At 41.9% G+C, this 19933-nt stretch overlaps 2 protein-coding genes across 5 annotated transcripts in view; one reads left to right on the forward strand and one right to left on the reverse strand.

The window, feature by feature from the left end:
* OSBPL3 (oxysterol binding protein like 3) overlaps positions 1-19933 on the forward strand; it is a 206047-nt gene that overhangs the window by 125050 nt on the left and 61064 nt on the right. For all 4 annotated transcript variants that reach the window (XM_060304519.1, XM_060304517.1, XM_030857364.2 and 1 more), the window contains 8 exons: positions 10575-10691; positions 11118-11171; positions 12708-12821; positions 15518-15685; positions 16277-16400; positions 18228-18331; positions 18534-18626; positions 19682-19838. In XM_060304519.1, coding sequence (XP_060160502.1) covers positions 10575-10691; positions 11118-11171; positions 12708-12821; positions 15518-15685; positions 16277-16400; positions 18228-18331; positions 18534-18626; positions 19682-19838 — 931 coding nt within the window. The remainder of the gene's footprint in view (positions 1-10574; positions 10692-11117; positions 11172-12707; positions 12822-15517; positions 15686-16276; positions 16401-18227; positions 18332-18533; positions 18627-19681; positions 19839-19933) is intronic.
* Positions 4085-5434, reverse strand: LOC115853739 (alcohol dehydrogenase class-3-like). The gene has a single exon (XM_030857369.2). It carries the CDS (start codon positions 5402-5404, stop codon positions 4280-4282), a length of 1125 nt encoding a protein of 374 aa, XP_030713229.1. The 5' UTR covers positions 5405-5434; the 3' UTR covers positions 4085-4279.

Genomic DNA, 19933 nt, shown 5'->3' on the forward strand with positions numbered 1-19933 from the left:
CCTGTTAAATAGAAGCTCAGTTATAACTAGAATATAACCTACATAACACAAAAGCCATTCCTTTTTTGATTCATGAGGCTCTCCGGGATCTTAATCTGTTGCTAGGTTCTCATGATGAGAACCAGTTATTCTTATAGAGAGGTGAAAGAAAGTCACTGATGATTTGGATCAAGGATAAGAATGTTTATTTTTTATTTATTTTTTATTTTTATTTTTTTTAGCGGTATGTGGGCCTCTCACTGTCGTGGCCTCTCCCGTTGCGGAGCACAGGCTCCGGACGCGCAGGCTCAGCGGCCATGGCTCACGGGCCCAGCCGCTCCGCGGCATATGGAATCCTCCCAGACGTGGGCACGAACCCATGTGCCCTGCATCGGCAGGTGGACTCTCAACCACTGCGCCACCAGGGAAGCCCAATACTACTCATTTTTAATTTGTTTTTGGGGAGACTTTATCAGCCAATATTTTATTTTCTTTTATTTCATTTTATTTATTTTTATTATGATAACACTTAACATGAGATCTATCTTAACAAATTTTTAAGTGCACAATACAATAGTATTGTTAACTGCTGGCACAATGTCGTAAGCAAATCTCTAGAACTTACCTCGCATAACTGAGACTTTATACCCAGTTAATAGACATGAGGTTACGATATAAGATTTAGAAGGGAGCTCAAGCTCATTTATCCTGACCTCCTTCCTAATCTAGGAATCCCTCTGCAGCACCTATGCCAGCCTCTCACAGAGTTCCCCAGTGACTAGGGAACATACTCGTTCATAGCCCTTGTCGTTTCTGTTATTTTTCATAGCACTGACTGTTATCAGACAATCATCCTTTATGCAGAGGTAGAGTCCAGGGCCTTATAATTCTCACCCACTGGCCCTGGTTTTACCCTCAGAGCCTACTGAGTCAAATCCCAGTTCTTCAAGGCAGGCTGGTCTCCTAGAGTGTGGCTGCTTGGAGTGGTTCTGTGGTCCAGCAAAAGCAGCAGCCTCACCTGTGCAGGTGCAGAAGCCCAGGCCTCGCCCCAGCCCTACGAACCTGAACTCTGTGTTTTGACAAAATCTTCAGTGATTGGTACGTTACAGTTGAGAAGCACTGCGTTAGATTGCATATCCACCCCACCCCCACTCTATTCTTTTCATTTTTCTTTCTGTCAGGTTTGTTGGTGTTCAAAAACTCTGAGTTGAGGAAGAAACAATTGACAAGAAGCAACAACTCCAAGTGTCAGTGATTGAAATATAAGTCCAGAATTGGTCTGACATCAGTTAAAGCTATCGTTATATTAACTGGAAATCTGTTGGCAAGCATTTCCATGTGTTTCTAATACAGTCATAAAAGATGATATTGATGATCCTGAGGCTTTAGAAGATTACACATGCCTTTAAAGTCATGTTAAATCGTGTTCCATGTGATTTAATGCTGGGGACTGCCTTGTGACTTTTAAAAGCCTGATAAACAGACTAAATAAATAATCAGAACAGCCCACTTTCCAGTCATGGCAGACAGAGGCAACCACAAAACTTCCGTTCACGACACTCTTCAGCTGCAGGAAGAATTTAAAGTTTTAAATCGTTTTCTATTTCTGACACCACTGTAAGGGCAGTGACTGAGAACCCAGCATTTGAAAGGTGCAGAGGAGACGTATGCTGTGGAAACAGCTGTACTGGAGGGAAGCGCTTTCAGTTTGTGCACTCAGCAATATGGAAATGAACTTTGCCAGCTCATGAGCATGAATAAATCCTTAGTTGCCTTTCCCACCACAAAGCAGCTTTCTATATTTGGCACTTTTAGATGTTCAGTGAAACAGACTGAATTTAATGCCAGATGACAGCGCCAGACTGTCTTCAGTTAAACTCAAGCAAAGACCTTTAGAAGCCGCTTCCCCCTACCCTGTCCTGTTTCTCTCTCCACCTGATATTCATGGGGAGCTTTAAGCCTGACGCCCCCAGGGCAGATATCAGCCCAGCTGTGTTGGGCTAAGTCAGCAGGGCCTGATCTCCCCTGGGCCCAGGTCCACCTGCACTGTGTTTCTCAGGGCGCTCAGCTCAGGGTGCATGTCCTCCTTCTGGGTCACTGGTATGTGAAGCATAGTAGAAGCCACTTCCTGCCACCCGGTGCCTTTAGACGAGAGAAAGTGACATCTCTGCTTTCTTCTGTCCTGAGTACCAGTTCACTCCAATCCAGCACATATTATTAAAGTCCCTGACCCCAAGGGCTCTGTGAGGCCCTTTTTTATAGCCTCTTGCTCCTCAGACTTATTCGTTCAGCAAATATTTATTTAGGGCGCCTATGTCACAGGTAGTGAGGTGATAAGAAATCAGCCTTAGTCTCTGTCCTCACGGTACCCACCTTCTAGCTAGGGAGACAGAGAGTGCAAGTGAGGTCTGCAAGTGCTGAGGAGGGAGAGAATTTCTGCCCCAAAGAGGAGGTGGTGTGGGGCTAGGTGAGAATTCACCAGGCTGAGAAGTAGGTGGGGCAGATGTTCCAGATGTAAGACAGCGAATGAGCAAAGACTTGGCAGCATTAAAATGCATAGGCTGATTTCCCGCCCCAGTTCAGGGGGATGCAGGATGGGAGACGTGGCAGCTGTGCTCAGGATCCCAGCCTTGCTTGTCTCTATCTGTAGGGCAGGGCTTCTTGACTCCTTCAGATGGCTTCTGATCTTGGACTTAGCCACCTCCGTCCCCCTGCCCCATGGCATTTACTCTTTGTTCATCATCAGAATGTACATATTTAAATTACAGTAGAATATACAATGTGCTGTAATATGTAGCAGAATGATTGAAAATATCGATTTTGTAGTCAGGTGACTTTATAGCATGGGGAAAGTTACCTATTCTCTCTTCCTTGGTTTCCACATTCCAGAAATACTGGTTTCCAGGAAGACTGAGAGGGGATGAAAGTTAAGGGAGGAGTATTTTTAGGGAAGTGAAACTATTTTGTATGTTATTGAAATGGTGGATATGTGACATTATGCATTTGGCAAAACTCATAGAACTGAATACCACAAAGAGTGACTCCCTAGTGTAAACTATGGACTTCAGTTAATAATGATGTATCATATTGGTTCATCTATTTTTTAAAAAATGTGCCACATCAGTGCAAGATGTTAATAACAGAAAACTGTGTGTGGCGAGAGAGGAAGTGTATGGAACTATTTGTAATTTCAATTTTCCTATAAACCTAAAAGTGCTCTAAAAATAGTCTATTAGTTTTAAAAATGTAAAAAAAAAATGAAGGTGCAATAAAGACATTTAAAAAATATACTAATAAATCCAACCTTGCAAGATTGTGAAAAGATTAAGCGCAACAATGTACACATAGTGTTTAGAACACTTCCTGATAGATGATAAGTAGTAACATTATTAATAATGTTAGCTATTGTAATTGCTTCATTAGTTTGGTCAACATATTTATTCATATCTACCATGGACCATTTTTTTCCCTCCAGTTTTATTGAGATATAATTGACATACAGCACTGTGTAAGTTTAAGGTGTACAGCATAATGATTTGACTTATATACGTCATGAAATTATCATCACAATAAGTTTAGTGAACATCCATCATCTCAGATTCAAAATTAGAGAAATAGAAACAAATTTTGTCTTCCATGTGATGAGAACTCTTAAGATTTATTCTTTTTTAAAAAAATTTATTTATTTTACTTATTATTTATTTTTGGCTGTGTTGTATCTTCGTTGCTGCATGAGGGTTTTCTCTAGTTGTGGCGAGCAGGGGCTACTCTTCATTGCCGTGAGCAGGCCTCTCACTGCGGTGGCTTCTCTTGTTGCGGAGCACGGGCTCTAGGTGCACGGTCTTCAGTAGCTGTGGCTCAAAGGCTCTAGAGCGCAGGCTCAGTAGTTATGGTGCACGGGCTTAGTTGCTTCGCGGCATGTGAGATCTTCCCAGACCAGGGTTCGAACCCATGTCCCCTGCATTGGCAGGCAGATTCTCAACCACTGAGCCACCAGGGAAGCCCAGGATTTATTCTTTTTTTTTTTTTGCAGAAATTCCTTTTATTATGTTAAAAATATTCCTTAATGAGCCAGCAATTATTTATGTGAAGAAGAGTCCAGAAAACAGACCTATGACAGTATTAGCCTTGTCCTTGATTAGACATTTATGAATTTATACACAAAACATTATTCCCCAGAGTCAGTTAATGAAGGTCTAAGAAGCTGTGAACTTGAAAGATCTCCTTCCTGCTTGTCTGGCTGCTCCAATCAGACCACAAGACTTAGTTACAAGGATGGAAGAATTTTTCTTTTTTGAATTTAAAGCTTTACAACAGTTCGGATGCTCTTTCCTGCATGCATCAGTTCAAAGGCTTCGTTAATTTGGTCAAAAGGCAAATTGTGAGTCACAAATTCATCAATCTTTATTTTTTTGGACATATATTCGGACACCAACTTTGGGACGCGTTCTACACTCTTCCATCCTCCAAAGGCAGTGCCTTTCCACGTGCAGCCTGTTACCAGCAGGAATGGACGAGTGGTAACTTCTTCACCTGAGGCAGCTACTCCAACCACCACGCTGACACCCCAGCCTTTGTGGCAGGCCTCCAGCGCTGCTCTCATGACTTTCAGGTTACCAATACACTCAAAGGAACAGTCCACTCCCCCATCAGTCATCTCAACGAGCACTTCCTGGATAGGTTTACTGAAGTCCTGGGGGTTAGTATACTCAGAGGCCCCGAACTCCTTAGCCCTTGTGAATTTATCTTTATTGATGTCCACACCAATGATCCGGGATGCACCAGCCACCTTACAGCCCATGATAACTGCCAATCCAACTCCTCCCAGGCCAAAGACGGCACAAGTAGAGCCAGGCTCCACCTGGGCAGTGTTCACAGCAGCACCATAACCAGTTGAAATGCCACAACCCAGAAGGCAGACTTTATCCAAAGGGGCTAAAGGATCAATTTTAGCAACAGAGATATCAGCCACAACTGTGTATTCAGAAAATGTGCTGGTTCCCGTGTAATGTAAAATTGTCTTTCCTTTACAAGTAAATCTGCTAGTGCCATCTGGCATAAATCCTTTCCCTTGAGTGACTCTTACCTTCTGGCAAAAGTTCGTTTTAGGATTTAGACAGAATTTGCACTCTCCACACTGTGGGATGTAAAGTGGGATGACAGTATCACCTGCCTTCAGCTTAGTAACTCCTTCACCAACACTTTCCACAATTCCAGCACCTTCATGTCCCAAGATCACTGGAAAACTCCCTTCAGGATCAGCCCCACTCAGGGTATAGGCGTCAGTGTGGCAAACTGCAGTGGCAATAATCTTCATTCGAACTTCATGAGCCTTTGGGGGTGCCACCTCTATCTCCTCTATGGAGAGAGGCTTTCTAGCCTCCCAGGCACCTGCAGCCTTGCATTTGATGACCTGGCTCACCATCTCCTCGGATTCCGGTCAGCGCGAAGTGAGGACTCGGGAGGGGCCCCACCCCAATGAAAGATCCCAGGATTTATTCTTAACCACTTTCATATACTATGCACTATTAAGTAGTGAACAAGACAGAAAAGGTTCCTGCTTTCATGGGGCTAGAAAGTATTCAATCATTTTATCTTTTTGTTGTTTATATTTTTGTATTTATATATTGTTTCAATCCACCCCACTGGATAGTGTTTCCTGAGGCACTATTCTTTTGTGTTTTGAATGGCAGCCTGCCTAGAAGTGTGGATACATTTTAATATCTCCTTGTTGACCAACCATCCAGTGCCATTTACTTGGTTTGAGACCTTAATCTATGTTCTTTGTTTGAGACCCCAACAATTAATATAAACCCAGGAGAATTATTTTCTTTCTTACTATATACTCAGTTCTTTGCTGGGGTTCTAAACAACTTAAAAAGATGGCCCCTACAACTGTTTGGGGACAGAAGAGCAAAGCACTGGGGATAAAAATGGAAAAAAAATTTATAAAATACTAAACTACCTGGTAATGGACAGCAATACTACTATCATTTACAGGAATATATGATTGATGTCGTTTGGGTAACTTAGGAATTTCATGGAAAGAGAAAACTGAACTAAAATCTTGAAGTGTTTGTACGGGTGGAAAAGAACAAGAGAAGATTCTGGGAGCTTGGAAAAATACAAGTAAACCACAGCAGGGAAATGACAAATATTATGTTGTATTCATTTTTACACTGCATAGAGAGTAGGACCTAGTGAGGTCCCATAAATGATTGTAGAAGTGGGGAGTCTTGGGAAATCAGGTTTGATGAGATCGGCGGGTGGTGGCGGGGAAACAGAGGAGAAGGGACATGGAAGATACACATTTTGAAGATGAAACTAACAGGACTGACTTATAATAATCAAGCCCTTACAGTTTCAAAGTGATTTCACTATATTGTGTCCTGGTCTGGCATTCCTTCTCACAGAATTGGTGTCGGGATCAGCAGTGGCTCTTAACTCCATCATACCAATGTCCCCTTTGTATGACCAGTATTTCAGTGAAGGCTTTACTCTCCTCAAATGAAATTCATTATTAATTTAATATAATTGCCCACATAATTTTGAAAATATCAACATAACACTTTACTGTGAATAAAGGAAACTTCAGAGAAGTGGTTAAAGTATACATTATAATATGTAAAAGCCCAGACATGACTATACCAGAAGACATAACGAAGTGGTCAGATACACCTATATGTGGGGTGACGGCTACTAATGCAGACCCATAGAGATGTGTTAATAACTCACATACCGCAAGTGGCACGGGCTTCAGTGACACGATTCTGCAAAATGGTGGGTGACTCTTGCTAAAGTCCCAAACAGGAGGAAGTACAGTCTTATCTCAATTATTCAGTAGTTGCATTCCCAAGAATTCAGAGTGTGTTAAAAACCATGCAAAAATACTTTGGTAAGTACATGAAACAGAGTTAAGTTCTGTGCTCGAATAATTATAAACGGGTTTCATCTATGAAAATGTCTCTTGGCACTTTGGAAAATCTTGCGGATGTGGGACAACTTCTATATTGTGCAAGACTGAGACATTTCAGGACATCTAACATTCCTGGTCCCTAGCCATTAGATGCCAGAGACCAACCCCCCACCCCATCACTGTGACAACTAAAAGTGCCCCCAAGGTTTCACAGCCTGAGAGAAGAGTACCCACTGAGAACCACTGGCTGGATGCTGGCTCTTAGGTTTCAGCCTCATGACTCAAGGACGGTGACAGATAAGGAAGTTGGGAGGGGGAGGATTTGGATGTTGAGCCAGAAAAGGAGTTGGCTGCAGTGCTTTCTTCCTCAGTCAAGGAGAGCCTTCACTTTCTTAAATTCTTCAAATCTGGCTCTTCCAACCTCGTAAGAGTTTCAAGTTCTGAGCCCAGATAGAAGATAAAGTGAGGGAAAAAAGATGATATTTCGTAGTACTAAGTGCAAACCCTGTTTGACTTATTTACCTTAAGAGCCAAGAAACCCAGTCTAATCCCCTGCCCTCCACATTGGCTCATTGGTAGGCATATACTGTGTCTCAAGAGTTCAGGAGAAATCTAGTTCTAACACGAATCCTTGAAACATTTTTGAGATTTAAGCCTTGTTATCCTTTAAACTATAGGTGTGATCTCATTCCATTTGTTTTTCAGTTTTGTAAAGTATGCAATAACGTCTAATCCCTCTTGGCATTTGCATTTTGCACAATTGAATGTCTTCAGCAGATGTGCACGATGGTCTAGTATTAGCACTCTGCCTGTTGCCTTTTGCTTGGGAGTCTTAAACAAATCAAAAGGGCTTGATTTTCTTAGAGTACTTTTTAGAAGATTTCAAGCCTTAGATTTTCATTTAACAGTGATAACACACACACACCTTCTTTCACAAATGTGAATGTGCTGTATTTGATTTGTAAATAGTCATTTAGCCCAAAGATATTGGGCATACTTCAAATGCAAGCCAGTGAATGATATTCCAAGAACATAAATCTGTTTGCAGCCTTATTCCAGGACCAAGTTTATCCGTTTGTCAATCAGATGCATACTAGTCACAGGATAACACGTTAGGCACATTGAGGAAATCAGAAGTGAACAGACACTTTAGAGCCTCAAGGTGTCTATTATCCAGTCCAGGGATGATAAAACCTCACATATACAATCATAAGCAGAAGGTGAGATGAAATACTGATGGAGTCTCTGGGATGAAATAGTACCTTCCTCTGAAGAAGGCTTCCTGGAGGAGGTGAAATTTTTAACTTGATGATTTTAACGATTCAGTAAAATCTTGACAAGCAAGACACTTTTTGAGGACTGGTTTTTTTGAGCTGAAATAAATGTGAGCAGAATTTTTGTGTGTGTGTGGCTTCCCATCACTTAATATTATGCATTCTCCATTTATTGTCTGGATGTAATTAAGTGACTGAATAATTGGTAATCATTGCTACAAAGAATCTCGTTTGACATTTTTACCTTTTTGAAAAAGTCCTCTAATTTAGGAGCTGAATCTAAGCTTTGGTTTTTCCATTGAAGAATTCAACTTTTACAACTCCAGATTTCAACCAGTGCTATGTTTGAGAACTCTGGGATGTACCTTAAGCCTTATTGAGAGTAAGGTGCAATCAGACATAAGGCAGATCTGTCAGGATGGTTATACAAAGTGTTCAGCCACTAAGGTAGGAAAATGGTCTTGCTACCAGGTGTTTTCCATATCTTGAACTTGAGGACAACACAGACACCGAGCCAGAGCAGCCAGGACTCTCTGTGGTTCCATGCCCTCCCCATTAGACCGTCTGCTGCCTGGGACTTGGGTCTAATTGCTTCTGCTCCCAGGTTATTAAGGTCCATCTCCCAGCCCCTCTGGCCTCTGCCTGTAGCACTTACTGCAGGCTGGAGATTTGACTAAGAGCAAGTTATTCAACATGAAATTTGGCCCAGATGACATGTTTGTCTCTTGAGATATCCGCACCCCAGTTTTCGTTGTAGCATTATCTGCAATAGCCACAACATGGAAACAATCCAAGTGCCCATTGGATGGGTGAATGGATAAAGAAAATGTAAGATGTATATGTATCCCCTGGAAATGTAAGATTCCATATATTCCATATATATACATATACACAATGGAATATTATTCAGCCATAAAAAAAGAAATCCTGCCTTTTGTGACAATATGGATGGATCTTGAGGATATTATGCTAAGTGAAACAAATCAGACAGAGAAAGATAAATACTGTATGTTCTCACTTATATTCAGATCTAAAGAAGCCAAACTCATAGAAGGAGAGAGTAGAATGGTGGCTACCAGGGGCAGAAGGTGGGGGAAATGGAGAGAATATTGGTCGAATGGTACAAATTTCCAGCTGTAAGATGAACAAGCTCTGGGGCTCTAATGTATAGCATGGTGACTATAATTAACAATGTTATATACTTGAAAGCTGGTAAGAGAGTAGATCTTAAATGTTATCATCACACACACAAAAAATAGTATATTCTGTGAGGGAATAGAGGTGTATCAAATCATCACATTGTACATCTTAAACCTACATATGTTATTTGCCAATAATATCTCAGTAAACCCGAGGAGGGGAAAGACATGTTTGTCAAAACGTAATTATCCTGTGTTGGAAAAGTTTTCTCTCTGATCTGGATGGTAGGTATAGGTATATAAATTCTTCAAGTTACAGTCTTAAGATCTGCGCATTCCATGTATGTTATATCCCAACAAAAAATGTAAAAGTAATAATAAATAAAAACCAGCTGAAGTGTTGTCAGTTTTGGTCTATCTGGGGGTAATTTTGCAATGGTATGTGCATTTTCAAGCATTTAAAAATAAATTTTTAGTGTTTTTCTTTAGTATTCCTTTTAAAATTCTTTTCTAGTCAATTACTTGAAATAACCCAAATAGCTAACAGTGGAAGATTTATAGTAATAACTACTTGTACCTCAAAATTGCAAACAGCTTAGTAGAGCAATAATTGCACCCTCCCCTCACCAAAGTTTGTGAAGCGAAAGGAGGAGAAAACAAAACTTCTGGGCAAAGAGGTTGAAAATACTTGTTGCAGAACCACCTTTTTTGATGCTTCAAGATTTCCAACATTTAAATACCTAGAATTTGGAGGCAGTGTGACTAAATCATCATTTTGACCAACGTGTTGTGTTTACCAACGTGCATGCAGTCTCACACTTTTCAGCCAATTTTCCCAGCCACCCCTACCCCTCCTGCCCAGCCTCCATCCTGATGTATGTAGCTTTGGGTTCAAATTCAGACCAAAGTCTAGTGGTGAGTGAGAATTACTGATGATGTCAAAGGGAACAAAAATAGAACTTACAGGAAAGTCTTTACCTTTAGCTGTGGTTGTCAAGGTTCAAGCACCAAAAAAGACAGAGACATTCCCTTCTGAGAGAGAGCTTTTCAAAAACAACAACAAAAAAAAATTTGATGCCACTAAATTATAGCATTAAATCTGTAAAGTCAAAGAACTGTACATAAATTAAATTTGAGTTTCTTCTCCCCAACACACCCAGCCAGTCTCATCATCTTGGATGGATTTACTGATGGGATCGAGTGCTTCTTAACATTACTATTTTTTTTAAAGATAGCCATTGAGCCTGAACTCTTTTGTTGGAACAGGACAGCTGGGAAGTGGTGGAAGGACTGAGGGGAGAGATGAATTACACCCAGGAGCCACCAATTCAGAAAGGATTTTTGCTGAAAAAAAGGAAATGGCCCTTGAAAGGCTGGCACAAGGTAAGAACTGGTCTGGGACGCACCTTCGTTTGCACCTACACTCCCCACTCAGGACCCGGTTCTGAAGCACTTACATTTAATTTGAAGTTGAGCATGGAGACCAAGAGAAGGATGTTTAAATGGAATGTCTTTTTTTTTTTTTTTCTTTTTGGCTGCGTTAGGGCTTCGTTGCTTCGCGCGGGCTTTCTCTAGTTGCGGCGAGCGAGGGCTACTCTGTTGCGGTGCACGGGCTTCTCATTGCGGTGGCGTCTCTTGTTGCGGAGCACGGGCCCTAGGCGCGCGGGCTTAGTTGCTCTGTGGCATGTGGGATCTTCCCAGACCAGGGATCAAAACCGTGTCCCCTGCACTGGCAGGCGGATTCTTAACCACTGCACCACCAGGGAAGTCCTGGGAATGTCTTAATGAATTCTGCTTTATTCCCCACAGAGATTCTTCTATCTGGACAAAGGAATCTTGAAATATGCCAAGAACCAAAGTGATGTAAGTCGTCTTGTTAATGCAGTGTGCTACTGAAGAATTCTAAAGGGCCAGTGGTTGTCAGCTCATGGATGAGATTGTGCATATTAGAGAACTGCATTTCCCTAAACTGGAGATCAGGGAGGGGTGGTGGTTCCCTCTCAGGGAACAGAGGTATCTGCTCCCCGCTGTCCCTGCTCTGCGTTCTGGGTGGGCTCAGTTCACCCACCAAGTAGAGGTGCAGGAGCCCCTGTAAACACCCTACTGGGTATCCAGGCATGGGTTCTGGTCTTAGGGTTGTGCTGTGGGGTTCTCTGGGTGGGGGAGACCTCTTCACAGTGAGCTAACAGGAACAAAACAGAGAGCGTGTCCCTCCCACTGTTATGGGGACTGAGGGGTTTAGTGGAGAAGGCCCTTGGTGAAGGTGACGGGAGGTTCCCCTGTGTGTGGACACCAGGCGGACAGCCCTTGAGGACTCGGAATGACTACTGGTCCTGCCCTCGTAGGGGTCCCTCTCTCACCCAGCACTTCTCCCGTCTTCCTCTCTTCGCCTCTCTCATGGTGCTCACCTTGTTGGGGCGAATACAGAAACGTGCCATAGTGCCTGACCCACAGTGGCCTGTATTAGCTTCCTTACTCCTCTTTTAATTTTTATTTTTAAATTTTTTTTTTGGTTTCTTCAGCTTTTAAAGAAATTTTAAAATTAATTTTTATTGGATTATAGTTGATTTATAATGTTGTGTTAGTTTCTGCTGTACAGCAAAGTGAATCAGTTATACATATATCCATTCTTTTTTAGATTCCATTCCCATACGGGTCATTACAGAGTATTGAGTAGAGTTCCCTGTGCTATACAGTAGGTCCTTATTAGTTATCTATTTTATATAGTAGTGTGTATATGTCAATCCCAGGCTCCCAGTTTATCCCCCCCTTCCCCTTTGGTAACCATATTACTCAGCCATAAAAAAGAATGAAATAATGCGATTTGCAGCTACATGGATGGACCTAGAGATTGTCTTATTGAGTGAAGTAAGTCAGACAAAGACAACTATCATCTGATATCGCTTATATGTGGAATCTAAAAAATGGTACAAATGAACCTATTTACCAAACAGAAATGGAGTCACAGATGTAGAAAACAAACCTACTCCTCTTTTTAAGTCACTTCCAAATGAATTTAGACACCGGAAACTATTTCTGCAGGAGGCGGTGAAGTTAACAGGTGAATTCACTGTCATAGGAGTCATGGGGCTAACTTTTTAGTTTCCTCACCTCCTTGCTTCCTCACTTTGCAATGTGCAAACTGCTTGTTACTTAACCCTCTGTAATTCAGTCTCCCGTCTGTAAAAGGGGAGATGTTTCCTCCCTCACAGGTTAAATAGGATGATGTGTGTATAGCACCAAGCTCCGTGCTTGTTCACGCTAAGTACTGGAGAAGCGTAGTTATTATGTTTACTGTTAGTGGGTGTGGAAGGGGAGGGTAGAGGGAAAGAGTGTTAAGGATGTTCCGATGGTTTTTAACACCGTGGTTCTCAAGGGGCCCCCTTTGTGCCTCTGCAGATAGAGAGAGAGAAGCTGCATGGCTGCATTGATGTCGGGCTCTCGGTGATGTCTGTGAAGAAGTCGTCAAAGTGCATAGATCTAGACACCGAGGAGCACATTTATCATCTGAAGGTGACACTGCTTCCCAGATGCTGTCTCCTGTTGCACAGAGTTCCTTTATGTTGTGAAAGGACTGTCAGTTATAGTACTGTTGGTGATGCCTTTTGAATTTCAAAACATCCAGCCAACATGTAGAAGATCTTCATTATGAAAGTATTTCTAAGGATATATCTATTGATATCTGGATGGGACAGTTCTTCATTGTGTAGGACTGTCTCTTACACTGCTGAACATTTAGCCTCATTGTCTCTTATGCCCTAAATCCCCCCCTCCCTTGTGATTGTGACATCAGTAACAAAAAAACAAAAAACAGAAAACTTCATGTTTCCAAATACAAACCCCCTCTACCCCCAGGCAGTACCATCTTTAGTGAAGAACCATTTACTATAGGTTAAAATGTTTCCTTGGGCTTCCCTGGTGGCACAGTGGTTGAGAATCTGCCTGCCAATGCAGGGGACATGGGTTCGAGCCCTGGTCTGGGAGGATCCCACATGCCACGGAGCAACTAGGCCCGTGAGCAACAACTACTGAGCCTGCGCGTCTGGAGCCTGTGCTCCGCAACGAGAGAGGCCGCGATAGTGAGAGGACCGCGCACCGCGATGAAGAGTGGCCCCCGCTCACCGCAACTAGAGAAAGCCCTCTCACAGAAATGAAGACCCAACACAGCAAAAATTAATTAATTAATTAATAAACTCCTACCCCCAACATCTTCTTAAAAAAAAAAATGTTTCCTGAAATAAAATATGATCTTCAGTCTGAGAAGCCCCATCTTACAACTTCGACTAAATTTATAGGGATTCCATTAAAATTCTCATACCACAGTGATGTCAAAAATTTTTCCCCTAAAGGATGGGTCTCCAAATAGTATCTCTGAAAGCTGCTTAACTACCCTCTTCTGCCTCTTCTCCTGCAGGTGGTATAGATAGTTAAAAGCATGAAGCAAGAGCTTTGGAGATACAAATCTGGTTCAGATCTTGACTGCCTGGTTACTTACTAGCTTTCAGCCTTTGACAAATGATTTAATCTCTGAAAGTCTCAGTTTTCTCACCACCCTCCCACCCCGACAATGGGAGTTCCAGTGCTCGTCTTGTAGGGCTGCATGTAGAAAACTTGACGTAATGCCTGACCCACAGTAAGCTCAATATGTTTATGTATTATATATAACTATTAGGTGGTACCCGAGTGTTAGAAATTAATTGAGAAAATGTTAAGAGTCTTTTCTTACTTGGACAAATTACTTGGAATATTGGGAGTGGGGGCTGTGCTTTGGGAAAATAAAAGCATGAGATTATGAACTCCCCATTTTAATGTGTCCCTGTCCTCCCCATAGCACGTTGTGGTACTTGGGCAAATACATGCTTAGCACATACATGGGCTTGATTGCCCCCACAGCAAAGACGTCTCCAGCCCACCCTGTCGATGTGCCGAGGGTGAGAAGCCCTGCTGTACGCAATTACCTACAGCCACAGGCATAGGGGCTTAGGCTTGGGGAATAGTACATATTTGACTGTCCTGGGCAGTCAGTTAACATCTGGGAAATGAAGTACATTTCAAGAACATAATTTAAAGGAGACAAATAGATGTGAGTCTGTTTGTGTTGCTTCTACTTGTAAACGACACATCCAATAGCACCTGGAGGGGTTTTTAAGTCTTGTGTGTACTTCTAATCAACATAGCAAACATAAACGCCGACCAAACACTTCCTACGTGAAGGATGTTGCTGACGTTTATTTCCACATCCTTGCTCTCAGTAGCAGCATTAGTAAAGATTTTAACTGAATTGACCTGGATTTTTCTTCTTGGAAGTTAACCCACCATACATCCTTTTGAGGTCTTTTAAATTGCCACTTCATGAGTCTCTGTGTTCTCGTGTATAGATATCTATCATTTTTCGTTTTGAAAGCATTAATACACCATCATGCACACACAAATATTGGCTATTAAGAAATATCTATGGTGCATAGGTGCTTATTATATTCTTTTTAGTACTTTTATGCACATTTGAAATACTTTATAATAAAAGTTACTAGATACAAACATTACTCTTCATAGAAACTATACCTTGATAGTCACTCCTGGAGAGAATGGCTAAAAGTTTGTCTATGTGTGTTTGAAAAATCCTGGAAATCACTGATAAAACTTTATCAGATTTTTGTTTTCTAAGAGTGGGAGAAATGTTCTTTTAAGTAACCTTCACATTCATTAACATATATTCCTCAGCACCATATTCTTTGTCAGAGAAGATTAACAAGATTAAATATTTTAGGAAGAATTTATTAATTCATTCCAGTTCAGAGAAGATTGGTCTGAAAAGTCTGAATTATAAAAGAGTTTTTTTAAAAAATGGTGCTAATATTTTTAGTATGGTTAGTAGAAACTGGGACAAGAGAATTTGGAACCACTTTAAGAGATGGATAAATGTAAATTTCAGCTTATGTGTTCTTTAATATTTCCTAATAATAACATAACAGTTGGAGTCTTTCATAGAATGCCTAAATGTAGAGTTTATGAAGACCATTTTTGCTCTCCATCTCCTTCTCCAGCTTGTTCTATAGACTACATAAATGTAAATGAAGTCAGTAAACTGGTATTTCCACATTTCTACACGTGACAGCATGAAGAGGTGCTAGGAGTGACCTCAGTGTGATGACTAATTGTTCCTTAGAGTGACTGACATTCTCGTCTCCTTTCAACCCAACATAATCTAGGTGAAGTCAGAGGAAGTCTTTGATGAGTGGGTATCCAAACTTCGCCACCACAGAATATATCGTCAGAATGAAATCGCCATGTTTCCACACGAAGTTAATCACTTTTTCCAAGGATCTGCTGTCACAGACTCTGGTTCTGAGGTCTTGGACACCATTTCCAGTAGGAAGGTAATGATTTGCCGGTAATGAATCTGAAGGAAGGTGGCTTTGTGTGTGGGGGGAGTCTGATCTCGGGGGCCGTGTCTGAGGAATGAAGGGTTTGTGGGGAGGAGCAGGGTAAGCTTGAGCTGGGATTTCATTAGTCTGTGTGTCCACTCAGTCAGAACGAGGGCCAGAAGGGCATCTATTAATGCCGAGAGTGTAACTGGAGAACAGCATGTACGGAGGGATTTAATATCCCTGAAAGCTCTAGCTTTCTCTTGACCAGTTTGACTTCAGTTGGCTTTCTGCTTGTAACATACAAGAGGTGCACTTATAGTCATACAGAATTGCAAAATCTTTCCCAACATTTGTGTCATTATTTCAGTGTGGTTATCATTTGACAGGAAGAGAAATCAGGGGCCCGTAGCATGGTATGGCCACGCGGTTAATAGCTGGCGGTGTCAGGGTCTCCAGGGGAGTGCTTTGCTAGAAGCTTCTTCCTTATTATGGGCAGATGGCTTCCATTAGCTACAAGCCCACTTTATTATCCTTTACCCTAAAGTGTTCCCACCGAGCTCTGTTTTCATTTATAATGTGCTTTTGTCATCTGTGGAACAGCATAGCGGTATATCAAAGCAGAATTCGTTTCAAACCGGAAGCAATTTATCATTTTCTTGTGGTGGTGAGACTCGAGTTCCATTATGGTTACAGTCTTCAGAGGACATGGAAAAATGCTCTAAAGGTAAGAGTGACTCGAAACCTCTGTTTCTTTCTGTCAAAACCTCTGCTCTTAGATTACACTGGTTTGGTATTCAGACCCCAGATGCATTTGTATCCTCCCCCTTCACTGGTCTACATTCCCTGTCGTATTTTGCTTATGAAGTCTGCACTCGTGATCAACAAAAAGCACTTTCCTTTAGAGTTTTATGTCTTCCCCTGGGTGTGCATGGAGACAGGTTTCCTTTTCTGTTCTTTAAGCACTGATGCCTGATTTCCATATGGCCTACTAAATCACAGAATCCAGGGATGGGGTCTGCACAGTTCACTGTATTTTTTTAAGCGCCAAAAATGCATCTGATGCACATCCAAGAATTTAAATCACTGTTCCAGAGGCGAGTGGGTGAACCAAATGGAGATCCCCACCAAACGGGTGTTCTCTACCCTGGCTGCACGTTAGAATCGCCAAGAGAGCTTTTAAAATGCAGGATACGCATGCCCAGGCCCCTGTCCCAAAGAATCTTTTTAAATTAGTGTGGGATGGGGCCCTGGCATCACTAGTTTTCCTGCAGTTCCTCAAGTGATCCTGATAAGGAGCCAGGGTTGAGAACGCTTACCGTATGGAAGCTCTGTGTTCTCAACCTTAATTAGCTAAGAATCACTCAAGGAACTAAAAAAAAAAAAGTCACCAGTGGGATTGGGGGTGTTCTAATGTAATTGCCTGGGGATGGGACTTGGACATAGGTGATTTTAAAAATTTCACCAGTTGATTTTTAAAGTGTAGCCACAATTGAGAACCACTATCAGAGAAAGATGCCTGAAAATTGCATTTTTGCCGGTTGAATGCAGATCTTATCACACCTGGAGCCATATAAGTGTTGCCCTCCCAATAAATGTGAGCTTCACTGAGTGACATTTTGGGACAGTACTCCCTGAAGTGTTTTCCCTGGACCAGCAGCATTGGCCTGGCCTGGGAACCTATCAGAAATACGAATTCTCAGCTTCAACTCAGAGAGACTGAATCAGAAACTGGGGGGTGGAGCCCAGCAATCTGATTGAACAAGTTCTCCAGGTGATTCTGATGATACCAAAGTTTGAGAGCAGCAGTCTTTAGGCTTTTGGACCTTGATTTCTCAGGAGAAACAGCCACCGTCATCCAGTGAACAGCACATTGAGGACTAGCTTTTGAGTTAGTGACCCAGGAACTGGACTGAGGATGCTCGTAGGTCAGTCTGTGGAGGACCATCATGGTCCTCTTGCAGGTCCATGATTGACAACGTTATCCTTAGAGACCAATACACCCTTCATTTAAATTTCATTCATTTAACTTGTGTTGGGTCCTTAGAATCGGATAGTGACAGCCTGTTCCTGAAAGATTAGAAGTAACAATGATGGTGCTGGTGATGATGATGGTGATGGTGATGATGATGATGATGATGATGATGATGATGATGATGATGAAGACTGATTTATTTAGTGCTTACCATATGCTGGGTACTCTAAATGTACTCTGCATTTATCAACTCATTTTTAACTCAACTATCCTGTGAGATAGGTATATAATTACCCCCGGTTTCCAGATGAGGAAACTGAGACACAGGGAAGTTATGTTATTTGCCCAAGATTCACAGTTCGTAAAGTACATTCAAACTGCGGCAGCATGGTCCTCCAGAGGTATGCCCTTAACCACAGTGGTCTACTGTCTCTCCTGTAAGAAGGGAAGTGAAGTTTCCTATCCTTATGAGATGTAAAAGCAAATAGAGATAAATGAGAAAAGTAGCTGGCACTAGCAGAGGGAAGCTGGAATGCAAGATAAGGGTGTTTGACTCCTCCTCTTGCTTTTCTCCCACAGAACTGGCAAACTGTCATGACTGCCTGGTGGAGATGAGCCAGCTTCTGCAAAGTATGGACGTCCTGCATCGGACATATTCGGCTCCGGCTATCAATGTCATCCAGGTTAGCCAGATCCCGCTTCTGTTTCATTCTGGCACTCTTCCGCTTTCCTCTCTCCTCCCAGCCTTTCACTAACAGGGAAGTTGTCTTGTTGGTTGCTTCAGCCAGATTCAAGGGGATGGAGGTGGTCTCTTTGGTGTGTGTCTTTCCCTATGGGTTTGGTAGACCTTACTGTTTGTGCTCTCTTTCCTGTTTTGAAACAAAGGGTGGATCTTTTGAAAGTCCCAAAAAGGAAAAAAGGTCACATAGGAGATGGCGGTCCAGAGCTGTTGGCAAAGACGCTAAAGGAACGCTGCAGGTAAACCCTTGCTTCCCTCCCCAGGCTGGTTTCCTCATGGACATATGCTGGGGACTCCTTGGACTCAAAGAGAAGAATAGACAAGTGAATATTCTGTAGTTATTCTCTCAAATACCCTGTGCAGAGAGAGGAATTCAGTCACTTAGATTTTCTGGAAGATTTTCTGAATACTAGAATAAGCATGTAATGAATATTGGGTAAAGGGTTTTGGTTTCCCCTTCTTTAATGCTTAGCCTGCCTGCTCTCTTCCCTGCTTCGGTGTGTGCCTTGATTTGTGGCTGCTGTGGTCGTGTGCTCTGACTCACCTCTTCTGCTGCAACTCAGTGGATTCATCATCCCTCTGAGCCCACTGGCTGGAGCCTCTGGGAGCAGGACACTGTACAGACTTTCTCTTGCCTCTTGTCTCCAACCTTCCAATCCCCCATCAGAAGTTCACTGCATAACGCAGCCGCTGACTTTTCCCAATGCGCGGCTAAGCCAGAAGCCACGATTTGCAGCTCAGCCATTGCATATTAAATTGCAGCATTGTCAGGGTCAAAATAAATCAGAAACTTACAGAAACTGTTATACTCTTATATATTAATAACTCTGGTTCAAAGCACTTTATGGGTTGAACTTAAATACTTTGAAAGCAAAGAGTGATTTGTATATAAACATGTGAGAAGGAGGTTTGTTTCGTAAGAAGCACCAGGTGCAAGTAAAGAAAACATTTTTAAATCTACCCCATTAACTATTAGCAACCTAGATCCTGGGTGATTATTGCCAGGAGGAAGGAAATGAATTTAAACGAGAAACAGCCTGGCTGCTTTAGCTGTCATTTTCAACCTGTAGCTTTAATGCTGTGATCACCTCCAAAGGAAAATGTGATTTCTCACCCATTTTTATTTTGCAAGAAGCCAGTGAAAGTTTCTGTGACAAGTGTTTTCCTATAAGTTCTCACTCAATAGAAAGACTTTTCTATAGAATGTTCTTAGTACTTTCCAGTCCTAGAAACAAGTAAATATTCTAAGCAATTCGTATCTAAAAAGAAATATCTCCCTTTGGTGTCACTTCAGGTCCCCAAAACTTTTTCTGGCCCAGTAAGACTGCATTCCTCCAATCCTAATTTGTCAACACTAGATTTTGGAGAAGACAAAAATTATTCCGATGGCTCTGAAACCTCATCAGAGTTTTCTAAAATGCAAGAAGATCTGTGTCATATTGCCCATAAAGGTAAATGAGTTTTCTTTCTTCCTAATGTGTTTGATGAAAATGTTAAATGTTCATCTGAATGTGGGATGTCCTTGGAGAGGGGAATCTTAGTTGGT

The sequence above is a fragment of the Globicephala melas genome, chromosome 9 (assembly GCF_963455315.2).
Source record: "Globicephala melas chromosome 9, mGloMel1.2, whole genome shotgun sequence".
Lineage (NCBI taxonomy): Eukaryota > Metazoa > Chordata > Mammalia > Artiodactyla > Delphinidae > Globicephala > Globicephala melas.